The 11704-nt window shown below is 60.1% G+C and overlaps 1 protein-coding gene across 1 annotated transcript; it reads left to right on the plus strand.

The window, feature by feature from the left end:
* Positions 1–7715: 7715 nt before the first annotated feature.
* On the plus strand, positions 7716–11335 carry LOC141998848 (C-type lectin domain family 2 member D-like; the record flags this gene model as incomplete). The annotated part of the gene is made up of 3 exons (XM_074971824.1): positions 7716–7826; positions 8470–8573; positions 11185–11335. Coding segments are annotated over 3 exons (366 nt in total), but the record flags the coding sequence as incomplete, so codon positions are not given.
* Positions 11336–11704: the final 369 nt, after the last annotated feature.

An 11704-nucleotide genomic window follows, 5' to 3' on the forward strand; every position in this document is an offset into this window, starting at 1 on the left:
TCCAGGGGAACAAGGCACTCTCTCCGGAGGGACAGCCCCGCGCCCACCCTGTAAACCGAGCACCCTGAGTCCAGAGCCTCCGGCCCTCTGGCGGAGCTGGCCGGGGGTACTCTTCCCTCCTGCGCAGGTGGTAAACTGGTAACCCCCCTTTCCTGGGTCGTCTGCCCCTCATCCAGCTGAGTCCCTACCCAGTTAACCCTGGGTAGGTTGGGTCTGCTCAGTTTGTCCCTGAGCCCGGGGCACTGGGTCCGTACGTGGCCTCTCTGGCCACAGTGATAGCAGCTCAGGTCACGTTGGTCCCCTCGAGCGGGTCGGAGGGGCCCGACGCCAGGCGTTCCCCTTTGGAGGGGGTTCTCCCTATTTCCCCGCTGGGAGGCCCCATGGTGACTCTCTCTCTGCATCGGGGGGGGGGCCTGTTCTTTTGGGACTCCTCCCAGCTACCCCCTGACCGACTGTTCACAAACTCGTCGGCCAGCTGCCCTGCGTGCTGGGGGTTCTCTAGCTTTTTGTCCACCAGCCACAGCCTCAGGTCGGAAGGGCACTGTTCATACAGTTGCTCCAGTACGATTAGGTCAAGCAGGTCCTCTTTAGCTTGGGCCCCAGCTGTCCACTTGCGGGCATACCCCTGCATCCGGTTGACCAGTTGTAGGTAGGTGACCTCAGGCGTTTTACGCTGACTCCGGAACCTTCTCCGGTACATCTCGGGGGTCAGCCCAAACTCACGGAGCAGGGCCTGTTTGAACAGTTCATAGTCCCCTGCCTCCGCCCCTGTCATTCGGCTGTACACCTCCACGGCTTTGGGGGTCCAGTAAGGGGGTGAGGAACTGGAGCCTGTCCGCAGGGTCAACCCTGTGCATCTCGCAGGCATTCTCAAAGGCCGTCAGGAAGCTATCTATGTCCTCCCCCTCCTTCCGCCTGGCCAGGAAGCACTTATCAAAGCTCCTTGCAGTCTTGGGTCCCCCCTCACTCACCGCAGCCGGGGCCCCACTGCTCCTCAGCCTGGCCAGCTCCAGTTCATGCTGTCTTTGTTTCTCCTTCTCCTGACGTTCCCTCTCCTTCTCCTCCTGCTCATGTTGACGTTGTTTCTCCTTCTCCTCCTGCTCATGTTGACGTTGTTTTTCATGATCCTCCAGCTCCCTCATTTTCATCTCCCTCTCCCATTCCAGCCACCTCCGCTCCAGGGATGGGGAGCTCCGCCGGGAGGATCCCCTGCTGGCTGTTGGAGTCAGGGTGCCCTTGGTATTTGCTGGGCTTCCCCCAACCCCTCCCCAAGGCATAGGTAGGAAGGGTCTCGGGATGTCCTCGGCAGCAGTCTGACCCCTCCCAGCCCGGTCAGGCCCCAGGGCCCACGCTGCGTCCGCCGGGCGGCTTCCCTCAGGGACAGGGATCGGGTCATCCAAGCGATCCCTCTCCTCCAACTGGGCAATCAGCTGTTCCTTGGTGGACAGCCCCCTCTGCCTGCACAGCTCCACCAGGTCGCTCTTAAGGCGTTTAGCATACATCTCCCTGCTGGCCACTCGCCGGCCGGGCAGCTGTCCACGGTTTCCAGGAAAAGCCCCTAGTGTGCCAGTCCTTCTTGAGGTCACCACCTCTTTGCCAGGGTCGAGCTGCAGACTCCTCTGCCCCTGGGACCGCTCGCTGCAATCCCCCGGGGGACCCTGTTACTGCAAAAGTCCTTCTCTCTGGTCACACACTCCCAGGGGTTAACGGCCCCTGAAACCATCTCTCTCTGAATCTTCAGCACGCCTGGTCCCCGTCAATCCCCCTTCGTTTTACTGTTCCCCAGTCACTTACTGCAGGAAGCGCCGTTCACGGGGTGCAGTAGATCCCACCTCTGCCACCAGTTGTCACGGAGTGTGGGGGAGTCCAGGCCCTGCACCCCTCTTCCTGGGATTCACTGAGACTCTCAGCCAGCCAGTAAAACAGAAGGTTTATTGGACAACAGGAACACAGTCCAAAACAGAGCTTGTGGGGACACCCAGGACCCCTCAGTCAAGTCCTTCTGGGGGAGCAGGGAGCTTAGACCCCAGCCCTGGGGTTCCTGTGTTCCTCCACCCAGCCCCAAACTGAAACTAAACCCCCCAGCAGGCTCCCTTCCGCAGCCTGTCTTCACATTCCTGGGCAGAGGTGTTACCTCCCCCTCCCCCTCCTGGCTCAGGTGACAGGCTCTCAGGTCTCCCACCCCCGGGGCACATTCCCAGGTCAACACTCCCCCCTCCCTGCTGCATCACATCGTCACACCCCACCTTTCCCAGGCTGGGGGGGGGTCCTGTGTCCCCCTTCCCCCCTTTCCCGGCCGGGGGGGGGCTGTGTCCCCTTTCCACCCTTTCCCAGGCTGGGGGGGGGGCCCTGTGTCCCTCTTCCCCCCTTTGCTGGGTGGGGGGGCCCTCTGTCCCCCTTCCCCTTTCCCCCCCCATTCCCGTTCTGTGGGGGACCCTGTGTCACCCTTCCCCACCTTTCCCGGGCTGGGGAGGGCCCTGTGTCCCCCTTCCCCCCTTACCCGGGCTGGGGAAGGGCCCTGTGTCCCCCTTCCCCCCCCTTTCTCGGGCTGGGGGGGGGCCGTGTGTCCCCTTCCCCCCTTCCCCGGGCCTGGGGGGGGCCCTGTGTCCCCCTTCCCCTCCCTTTCCTGGGCTGGGGGGGCCCTCTGTGCCCCCTTCCCCCCCCCGTTCCTGGGCTGGGGTTGGCCCTCTGTGCCCCCTCTCCCTTCCCCCCCTTTACCAGGTTAGGGGGGCCCTTTGTTACCCCTTCACCCCCTTTCCCAGGCTGGGGGGGCATTCTGTGCCCCCTCTCCCTTCCCCCCTTTCCTGGGCTGGGTGGGGCCCCCTGTGCCCCCTCTCCCTTCCCCCCCTTTCACAGGTGGGGGGGCCCTCTGTGCTCCCTCTCCCTTCCCCCCCCTTTTCCGGGCTGGGAGGGGGCCCTCTGTGCCCCCTCTCCCTTCCTCTCTCTTTCCCGGGCTGGGGGGGCCCCCTCTGTGCCCCTTTCCCCCCCCTTTCCCGGGCTGCGGGGCACTCTCTGTGCCCCCTTCCCCCCCCTTTCCCGGGCTGGGGGGGGCCCTCTGTGCCCCCTCTCCCTTCCCCCCCTTTCCCGGGCTCGGGGGGCCCTCTGTGCCCCCTTCCCCCCCTTTCCCGGGCTGGGGGGGCCCTCTGTGCCCCCCCTCCCTTCCTCCCCCTTTCCCGGGCTCTGGGGGGCCCTCTGTGCCCCCTTCAACCCCATTTCCCTGGGTGGGGGGGGCCCTCTGTGCCCCTCTCCCTTCCCCCCCTTTCCCAGGCTTGGGGGGCCCTCTGTGCCCCCTCTCCCTTCCACCCCTTTCCCGTCCTGGGGGGGCCCTCTGTGCCCCCTTCCCTCCCCTTTCCCAGCCTGGGGGGCCCTCTGTGCCCCCTTCCCCCCTTTTCCTGGGCTGGGGGGCCCTCTGTGCCCCCTTCCCCCCCATTCCCAGTCTGGGGGGGGCTCTCTGTGCCCCCTCTCCCTTCCCCCTTTTTCCCGGGCTGGGAGGGGGCCCTCTGTGCCCCCTGTTCCTTTTCCCCCCTTTCCCGGGCTGGGGGGGCCCTCTGTGCCCCCTCTCCCTTCCCCCCTTTTCCCGGGCTGGGAGGGGGCCCTCTGTGCCCCCTCTCCCTTCCCCCCTTTCCTGGGCTGGGGGGGCCCTCTGTGCCCCCTCTCCCTTCCCCCCCATTTTCCTGGCTGTGGGGGGGACCCTCTGTGCCCGCTCTCCCTTCCCCCCCTTTCGCTGGCTATTGGGGGAGCCCTCTGTGCCCCCTCTCCTTTCCCCCCCTTTCCAGGGTTGGGGGGGGCCTCTGTGCCCCCTCTGCCTTCCCCCCCTTTCCCGGGCTGGGGGGGGTCTTCTGTGCCCCCTTTCCCTTCCCCCCCCTTTCCCGGGCTGGGGGAGGGGCCCTCTGTGCCCCCTTCCCCCTTTTCCCGGGCTGGGGGGCACTCTGTGCCCCCTTCCCCGGGCTGGGGGGGGCCCTGTGTCCCCCCTCTTCCTTCCCCCTCTTTCCAGGGCTGGGGGGGGCCCATTGTCCCCCGTCTCCCATCCCCCCCTTTCCCAGGCTGGGGGGCCCCTCTGTCCCCCCTCTCCCTTCCCCTCTTTGCCAGGCTGGGGGGGCCCTGTGTTCTCCCCCTCCCTTCCCCCCCTTTCCCAGGCTGGGGGGCCCTCTGTCCCCCCTCTCCCTTCCCCCCCTTTCCCAGGCTGGGGGGGGGCCCTGTGTTCCCCCTCTCCCTTCCCCCCGTCCCCGGCTGGGGGGGGCCCTCTGTCCCACTTCCCCCCTTTCCCGGGCTGGGGGAGGCACCTCTGTCCCCCTTCCCCATTCTCCCCTCCCCTCGGGCTGGGGCGGGCGTGGGGCCCCTCCGTCTCCCTTCCCCCTCCTTCCCTCATGCTGGGGGGCCTCTCCGTCCCCTTTCCCCCCGCCCCTCCCCTCTCTTATCGGTCTGGGTGCCCCTCCTTCCCCCCTCGTCCCTTCCCCCTCCCCCCGCTCCTCGGGCTGGGCCTGTCTGGTGGCTCCCCCCACCCCAACCCCCGGTCTGCTCGCTGTGGATGGGGCACCTGTGTGGAGCATGGAGCTGCCTGGGCCCTTCCCCTCCCATGGCCCCATGAAGTTTTAATGGTTCTGTCGCCCACTGGGTGGGCACTTGGCCTTAGAAAATTACTGAAGTGTAAATGGAAAAGTTGATTAAAATTGATCATTTCAATTGAGGCGTTGGACTTGGTGATTTAATTGCCTTGATTTTACTCAATCCATCCTGGTTCTCTCCCCCGCCCACCAACTCCCCGGTCTTGTTAGGATTCTCGACTTGCTCTCGATTGCGGGAGGTATGTGTGGGGAGGGAGGGTTTTTTCCTCCTGTCAACCCCAGCTGGGTGCCTGTCACGCGGGGGTGGTGCCCGGCGGGTGGGGTCCGTAGCAGATTAGGTCTCTGAAGCCCTGGGGGGTGGAGGGGCCGATGGCGTTTAAGGGGGGTCAATCATCATGGCACCGCCTCTGGCTGGGGGTTGGGCTGTTGGGCAGGGAATGAGAAACCACAAATCGTGCCCCCCCCACCCCCCCGCCACACTGACCTGTCCTGCTGGGTCCGTCTCGACTTTCAGATCGGCCGGAGAGTCCAGAGCAGGGTGTGCGGGGAGCCAGGGCCAGGACCCCGGCCCCAGCTCGGCTTCGCTGCTGCTGAATCGGACCCAGTGACAGAGAGGAGCCGACCCCAGCCCAGCGTCTCCAGCAGCGTGTGCGGCCCGAGTGTCGCTGAGAGAGACGATGGGGCCAGCAGCTGGACCTGCTGGGGGCGAAGAGCCACTGCAGGAGTGGCCTGTTGAGGGCCATGGACACCTGGAGACTGGCGGGGAGCCAGGTAATGGGGTGTCGCTGCCTGGGAACAGGCTGGAGAGAGACACTGAGGCTGCCCCACATGGGGCCAGGCTATCAGTGGCAGCAGCCAGTGCCCAGCAACACCCTGTCTGTGGGCAGCAGGGACTGGATCACCCCCAGGGGCTCTCAGGGCACTGATCCCTGGCTCACAGCTGCTGTCTGGCGCACACAGCGGTGGCTGTGGGGCTGTTCACGGCCCTCCTGGGCTGGGTGTGTCAGACCCCCTGTGACAGCCCTGGCCCATCTCTGCCTGGTTCGTTCTCCCCCCTTCTGCTGTGTATGGCCAGTGTGAGACCCCAGTGTGCGGGGACAGGGGCACTCGGCAGTGTGGGCCCAGCCAGCGCTCAGCAGGGGGCAGAATGGGGGTGGGGATGGTGGGGGGGCAGTTGGAGCAACTGCCACCAGCACATGCGGGTCCTTATCTCTGTGCCCCTGAGCTCACCAGGCCTCCTGGCAGCTGGGCTGGGAGTGCCCAGGGGAGGGCACTGGGCTGAGGGGAAGGAGGGGCTGTTCTGCCAGCCCCAGCCTGCCTGACCCTCCGGGCTCCTCTCCCAGAGCGTCTGACGGAAGGAGCACTCGACAGAACGGTGCATGTTCGAGTCCAGTGGTTCTCAGCCTTTCCAGACGACTGTCGCCCTGTCAGCAGGCTGATTTGTCTTGCACTCTGCTAAGTTTCATCTCACCTAAAAAAAACGACTTGCTTCCAAAATCGGACATAAAAATACAAAAGTGTCACAGCCACTATTCCGGAAAAATTGCTGAGTCTCTCTGATTGTTGCGTATTTAATTATGAAATAGATCGATTGGACTATAAACGCTGTACCTTTCGTGTATAGTCTATTGAGCAGTATAAACAAGCCATTGTCTGTATGAAATTTTAGCTTGTACTGACTTAGTGCTTTTTATGTAGCCTGTCATAACACAAGGCAAATGTCTCGATGAGTTGATGTGCCCCGTGGAAGACCTCTGCTTAGCCCCAGGGGTACACGAACCGGTGGGTGAGAACCACTGTTCTAAGGCAGCTCCAGCCCTGGTGCTGTCGGGGAGACGTGTCCTCGCGGCCCTGCCTGACGAGTCTTTCTGTTTCAGACCCTCATCGTAACTACAAGAAATGTACAATTGTGCTCACAGTCGCCCTCGCAACCATGTTCTTAGTTCTCATCATTGTCCTGGCAGGTGAGTTCTTACCCTTCCCTTCCCCCTCTCTGCACATCCCATTCCCCCTGGAGCCACCACAGTCAGTCTCTCCTCCTGGCCTGTCTGGCTTCTGCCCCGGGACAGAGGATTCCTGGGGGATGCTCCTCCAAGACCCTCCTCCTGCTCCCTCCCAGACCCCTGCACCTGGGCACTCTCTGTGTCGGGACTGAAATTAGCTCCCCCCAGCCCATCTCTGAGCACTTTGGGTCCAAGTCACTGTTGCCGGGCCCCAGGCACGGTCACTGATACCCGTGCAGAGTGGGGGTGACTGATGGTGCAGGGCAGCAATGAGCTGGGCCCTCTGCCTGCAGCGTGTCGCCCTGAGGTGCCAGCCTGGCCTTCCTGCATCCCCGGGTGGTGCCCAGTGCTGGGCAGGTGCTGGCGTGTCACTGAAATGAGCCGTGGAACGCAGTACCGACACCTCCCTTAACGCAGTGTGAAACCCACCCATTGGTGACCTCGGCAGGGCAGGGTCTCGTCGCGCTGTTGACGTCCCCGCCTGCACAGACAGCGTGTGCGAGCGCAGATGGCAGCTGTTTGTGGTGTCCGTGAACCTGGCTGGCTGTGCTGGACAGGCCGGGCAGCGGGCGTTCGGTCTCCTGAAGGGAAGGGAGTTTGTTCCCGTCTTCATCTCAACCTGCCTGTCCAGGGAAGCAAAGCGCAGAGCAGGGGGAGGGGGCAGCAGTCCAGGCTAGCAGAACTCCTTGGGATATTAGACCTGGCAAATCATGTTGAAGTTAATCTCCTACCCATTAATTATTGCCCCCCTGCTCTCCCCCTGGTAACTGTCCCCTCCCTCTGCGGCTCTCTGCCCACCCCGTGTTGTAACACTGAGCTTGGGCCCAGCTCTCTGTCCTGGGCTTCCTGGCATAAGCTGCTTGTCAGCTGCATCCCTGTTGAATGTGAACCCAAGAGAGGGAGAGCAGAGTCAGATAACCCCCCTCTGGGGCTGGATTCCCAGCATCCTCCTGGCTCCCTCACGGCCTTTCAGTACCCACCCTGGTTCGAGGGGTCTCAGAAGCCTGGGGCGCAGGGGCTGATCTCCCCCTGTTCTCCTCGTTGGCGGGTGGCGGGTCTCCCTCACACCACGTGTCGCTGTCTCATTCTCAGTGTGGAGACCTAAGCTTCCGTCAGCTGAACCGGGGCCCGTTGCTGTATCGCATACCAAGGGAAATGCTACTATTTCTCTGAGGCCGAAAGGAACTGGACCTACAGCCTGACCTACTGCTCTGCGCTCAGCGCCTCCCTGGCTGAGATCAACAGTGAGCAAGAAATGGTGAGAGATGCTCGAATTGCAACGTTCTGGTCTTGGCTCAGCAGCTGCTGCAGGAGAACCTGGGCTCGAGGAGCAGCTCTGAGTAAATGAGCTTCCAGTTGCTGAATGTCAGGCCTGGCTGGCTGGCCCGGGGCACCTCTAGTGTCCGTGTCTGACTGCAGGGATCACTCGCTGTCAGCCCTCTCAAAAGGAGACCGCCCCTCTCGAGGGCAAGGCTGGCTTGAGTGTCTTCTGGGTGGCATCGGGCCAAAGGGGTACTGAGATCCCAGATTGACTTGAAGAGCCAGTGCTCTTGGGTAGCCAGATGAGGATGGCGGGGGGGGGCTCCTCTTAGCCCTGGTCCCTTCTGGCTGAGGATTTGGTGGCTCTTCTCTCATCCCTGGCCCTTCCCAGCATCCCTTATTGAGATCAGCTGGGCTCTTTCCTTCCCCTTCCCCTGTGATGGGCAGGGGAGCTCAGCTGTTCTCTAAGGCGAGGCGAGGTTTGGGATGGGAAAGTTAATACTGAATTACCCAGAGCTGGGCAAGAGGGAGGTGAAAATCCCCAGCCGTTCCCTGAAAACAGAGCCCTTCAGTGTATACCTGTGAGTCTCTGGTGCACAGAGCCTGTGCTCTGACCCCACCTCTCCCTCTGCTGTTTTTAGGCTTTCCTGCTGCGCTATAAAGGCAAATTTGACCACTGGATTGGCCTCCGGAGGGACCCTGGGCAGCTCTGGAAATGGGCCAATGGCACCAAATTCAACAACCTGTAAGTCCTCTGTGAATTCCCTGGGCTTTGGGTCCCTGGCGTCTGAGATAGCGAGTTCAGCCGACTCACCAGTCAGTGCTATGTACTCTGTGTATTAGTGATGGGTGGAAGCAAGTGTTGTCTGCTGGGAGACTGGCCAAAGCTTTTCAGATCTGTCTGGCTTTAGTGGGGCCATCTGCGTTAAAGATGCACATCTGATAGTCACAAATGCTGAGTGCCTGGGGCTGCCATGAGAAGTGGGGTACAGTAGAGATGGCCCAGACGACATCCCAAGAGGGATTTCAGTGGGATCTGGGAGGGATCAAATAACCAAACCCCAGTTGAGCCGATAGCAGGGTTGACCCTGGACCATCAGCACTGAAAGAACGGCAGAGTAGGTCACGCTGGGGGGAGGGGCACTACATGTCCAGGAAAGCATAGAGTAAAGAACAGTAAAAATCTTAAACGAACCCAACTGTATCCTGGCATCTCTAAGAACAGGAATTCCACACTTGAAGAATAAGAATCTAGCAGCAGGAATATACTACTGACCAGGATGGTGACTGTGAAATTCACCGAGATTAGAGAGGCTACAAAAGCAGAAAAACCCAATAATAATGGGGGTTTTCAACTATCCCCATATGATTAGAGATATGGAACAGCTTCCATAGGAGGGGAGACGACTAAGGGGGGGATATAGGAGGTCGATAAAATCATGAGTGGCGTCGAGAAAGTGAAGAGGGAAGTGTTATTTACGCCTTCACGTACCGCAAGGCCTAGCGGTCACACAATTAAATGAATAGGCAGCAGGTCTGACACAAACAAAAGGAAGTATTTTCTTCACACAACACAGTCAACCTGTGGAGTTTTGTTGCCAGGGGATGTTGTGAAGGCCAAGAGTATAACTCTGTTCAAACAAGAAGTAGATAAGTTCACAGAGGATAGCTCGACCAGTTCCTATCAGCCAGGATGGTCAGGGATGCAACCCCATGCTCTGAGTGTCCATATACATCTGACTGCCAGAAGCTGGGTGTGAATGGGATGGATCACTCGATACTGACCCTGTTCTGTTCATTCCCTCGGAAGCACCTACCGCTGGCCAGTATCGGAGGACAGGACACTGGGCTAGATGGACCATTGGTCTCACCCATGTGGCCAGTCTTGTGTACTTACAGCTGAATGGTGTTTTTAAAAAAGCCCTTTGAGATTGATGGGAAGCTGGAAAATGTGCCCAGAGGAGGCTTAGGAAGCAAGTCAGTTGATGACCTGTTGTTTGATCCCAGTCAGATATTTTCACATATTCCAGCAAGGATGCCCTGATGTAGGCAGCAGTCTGTCTTTGTGATTGCATCATGAGCCCATCTGTTAGCAGGCCTGTTTGGGGTCTGTCCACACCGCAGCTGGCACCATGCCATTGCAGAGAAACTAAATGAATTCTTTGCAGCAGTCTTCATGGCTGAGCATGTGAGGGAGATTCCCAAACCTGAGCCATCCTTTTTAGGTGACAAATCTCAGGAACTGTCCCAGATTGAGGTGTCATTAGAGTAGGTTTTGGAACAAATTGAGAAACTAAAAAGTAACAAGTCACCAGGACCAGGAACTCAAAGGTGAAATTGCAGGACTACTAACTGTAGTCTGTAACCTATCATTTAAATCTGCTTTTGTACCCGATGACTGGAGGATAGCTAATGTGACGCCAGTTTACCTGAACTGGGTAAACAGGCATCTCAGTGGGGTGTTAACCCTGAAATCTGCCACCCTGTGGGCGCCCACCCCAGCAGAAGGCTCTGGGTGCATCATTGCCATCCCATCAGAGCTCTTCTGGGGTGATGCGGGTGGGGGAGCCACCCACAGCCATCTGCTCAGGTGGCTGTGGGCTGGGCTCTCCCTTCTCTGGGACAGATCTCACCCCGAGCCAGAGGCTGGTGGCCTGAGGGCAGGGAGATCCCGGCCTGCCCAAAGAGTAGTGCTGGGCCTCCTCCCAGCCCAGCACATGACTACTGTGAGTAGCCAGGATGGGACCATGGGGGAGGATTTGCCTGTGGGCCTGGATCCCACCCTGTTCCCAGGTGGGAAGCGCTGGCCTCCAGCTCTCACGGGAAGCTCTGTGTGAGTGGCTGGGGTCACCCCATGGCCGCTGGGTTTGTGCTGCTGGCATTTCACTCTAGCCACCCCCTGCAATACAGCCTGTCCTGACAGGCCTCTGGCCTGAGAGCTGATGTAAACTGTCCAGGGAGACCTGGACCCAGCTCTTCTGTGAGGCGTTACTGCTACTCCTCGCCACGCTGAGAGTCACCTGGAACCTGCGCCCGGGGCAGTTTGGTTGGGTTGGGCCTGCAGGGGCCCATCCAGACCCAGCTGGGTGTGTGGTGGCGGGGAGAGTAGGACCTGGGTTAATGTCCACCCAGCATAAATGGTCCATGGAGGTCAGTTGATCTTCGAACCTTTCCTGGCCTTGCTGCCCCACTGCTCCCTTTCTAGCTGGGGCCTGTGGCAGGTGCAGGAAGGGAATCGTGAGGGGCTGTGAGTGCAGCAGCTCCCTGCACTGTGCGAGAGCGTCTCTCCCTGCCTGTGACTGATGGGAAATGTCCAACTCCTACCTGACACCAGCTTCCTGGCTTCTCTCTTGCAGGTTTCCAATAGGAGAAGGAGGAGACTGCGCGTATCTGAACGGTGTGAGTGCGGTCAGCAGCTTGCGATGCGCCAGTGAGAGACCCTGGATCTGCACCAAACCCGATGCATTTACACAGGCACAGGAGGCTGCCGTGGAAGGGGGCTGGTAACAACAGTATTATAGAATCTAGCCCTGGAAAAGCCTGACTGTGATTTCTTGTGACCATCACATCTGAGCAATTCCAGAATATCGGGGAATGCTCTGCGCATCACTGGCTTACTTCCCTGTCTGGCCATCCGTGTATTGTGTGCCTGATGTTGGATGTCTCTTTGCACACTGAGCCAGGTGCAAAATTAGATTGCAAAATCCACAAAAAAGGAAATCTACAGGAAGAAACTTACAGCACGGGGCTGTGTGTGTGTCCATCTGTGGTGTTTAAGCATAAAGACAAAGGATCGGTCTGATCTCTCTCGGTGTGCAGAGACCTACTGGATCCTTCCCCTTGGAGACAAACTGACGGTATGCATATCTCCTAAAA

The sequence above is a fragment of the Natator depressus genome, chromosome 14 (assembly GCF_965152275.1).
Source record: "Natator depressus isolate rNatDep1 chromosome 14, rNatDep2.hap1, whole genome shotgun sequence".
NCBI lineage: Eukaryota > Metazoa > Chordata > Testudines > Cheloniidae > Natator > Natator depressus.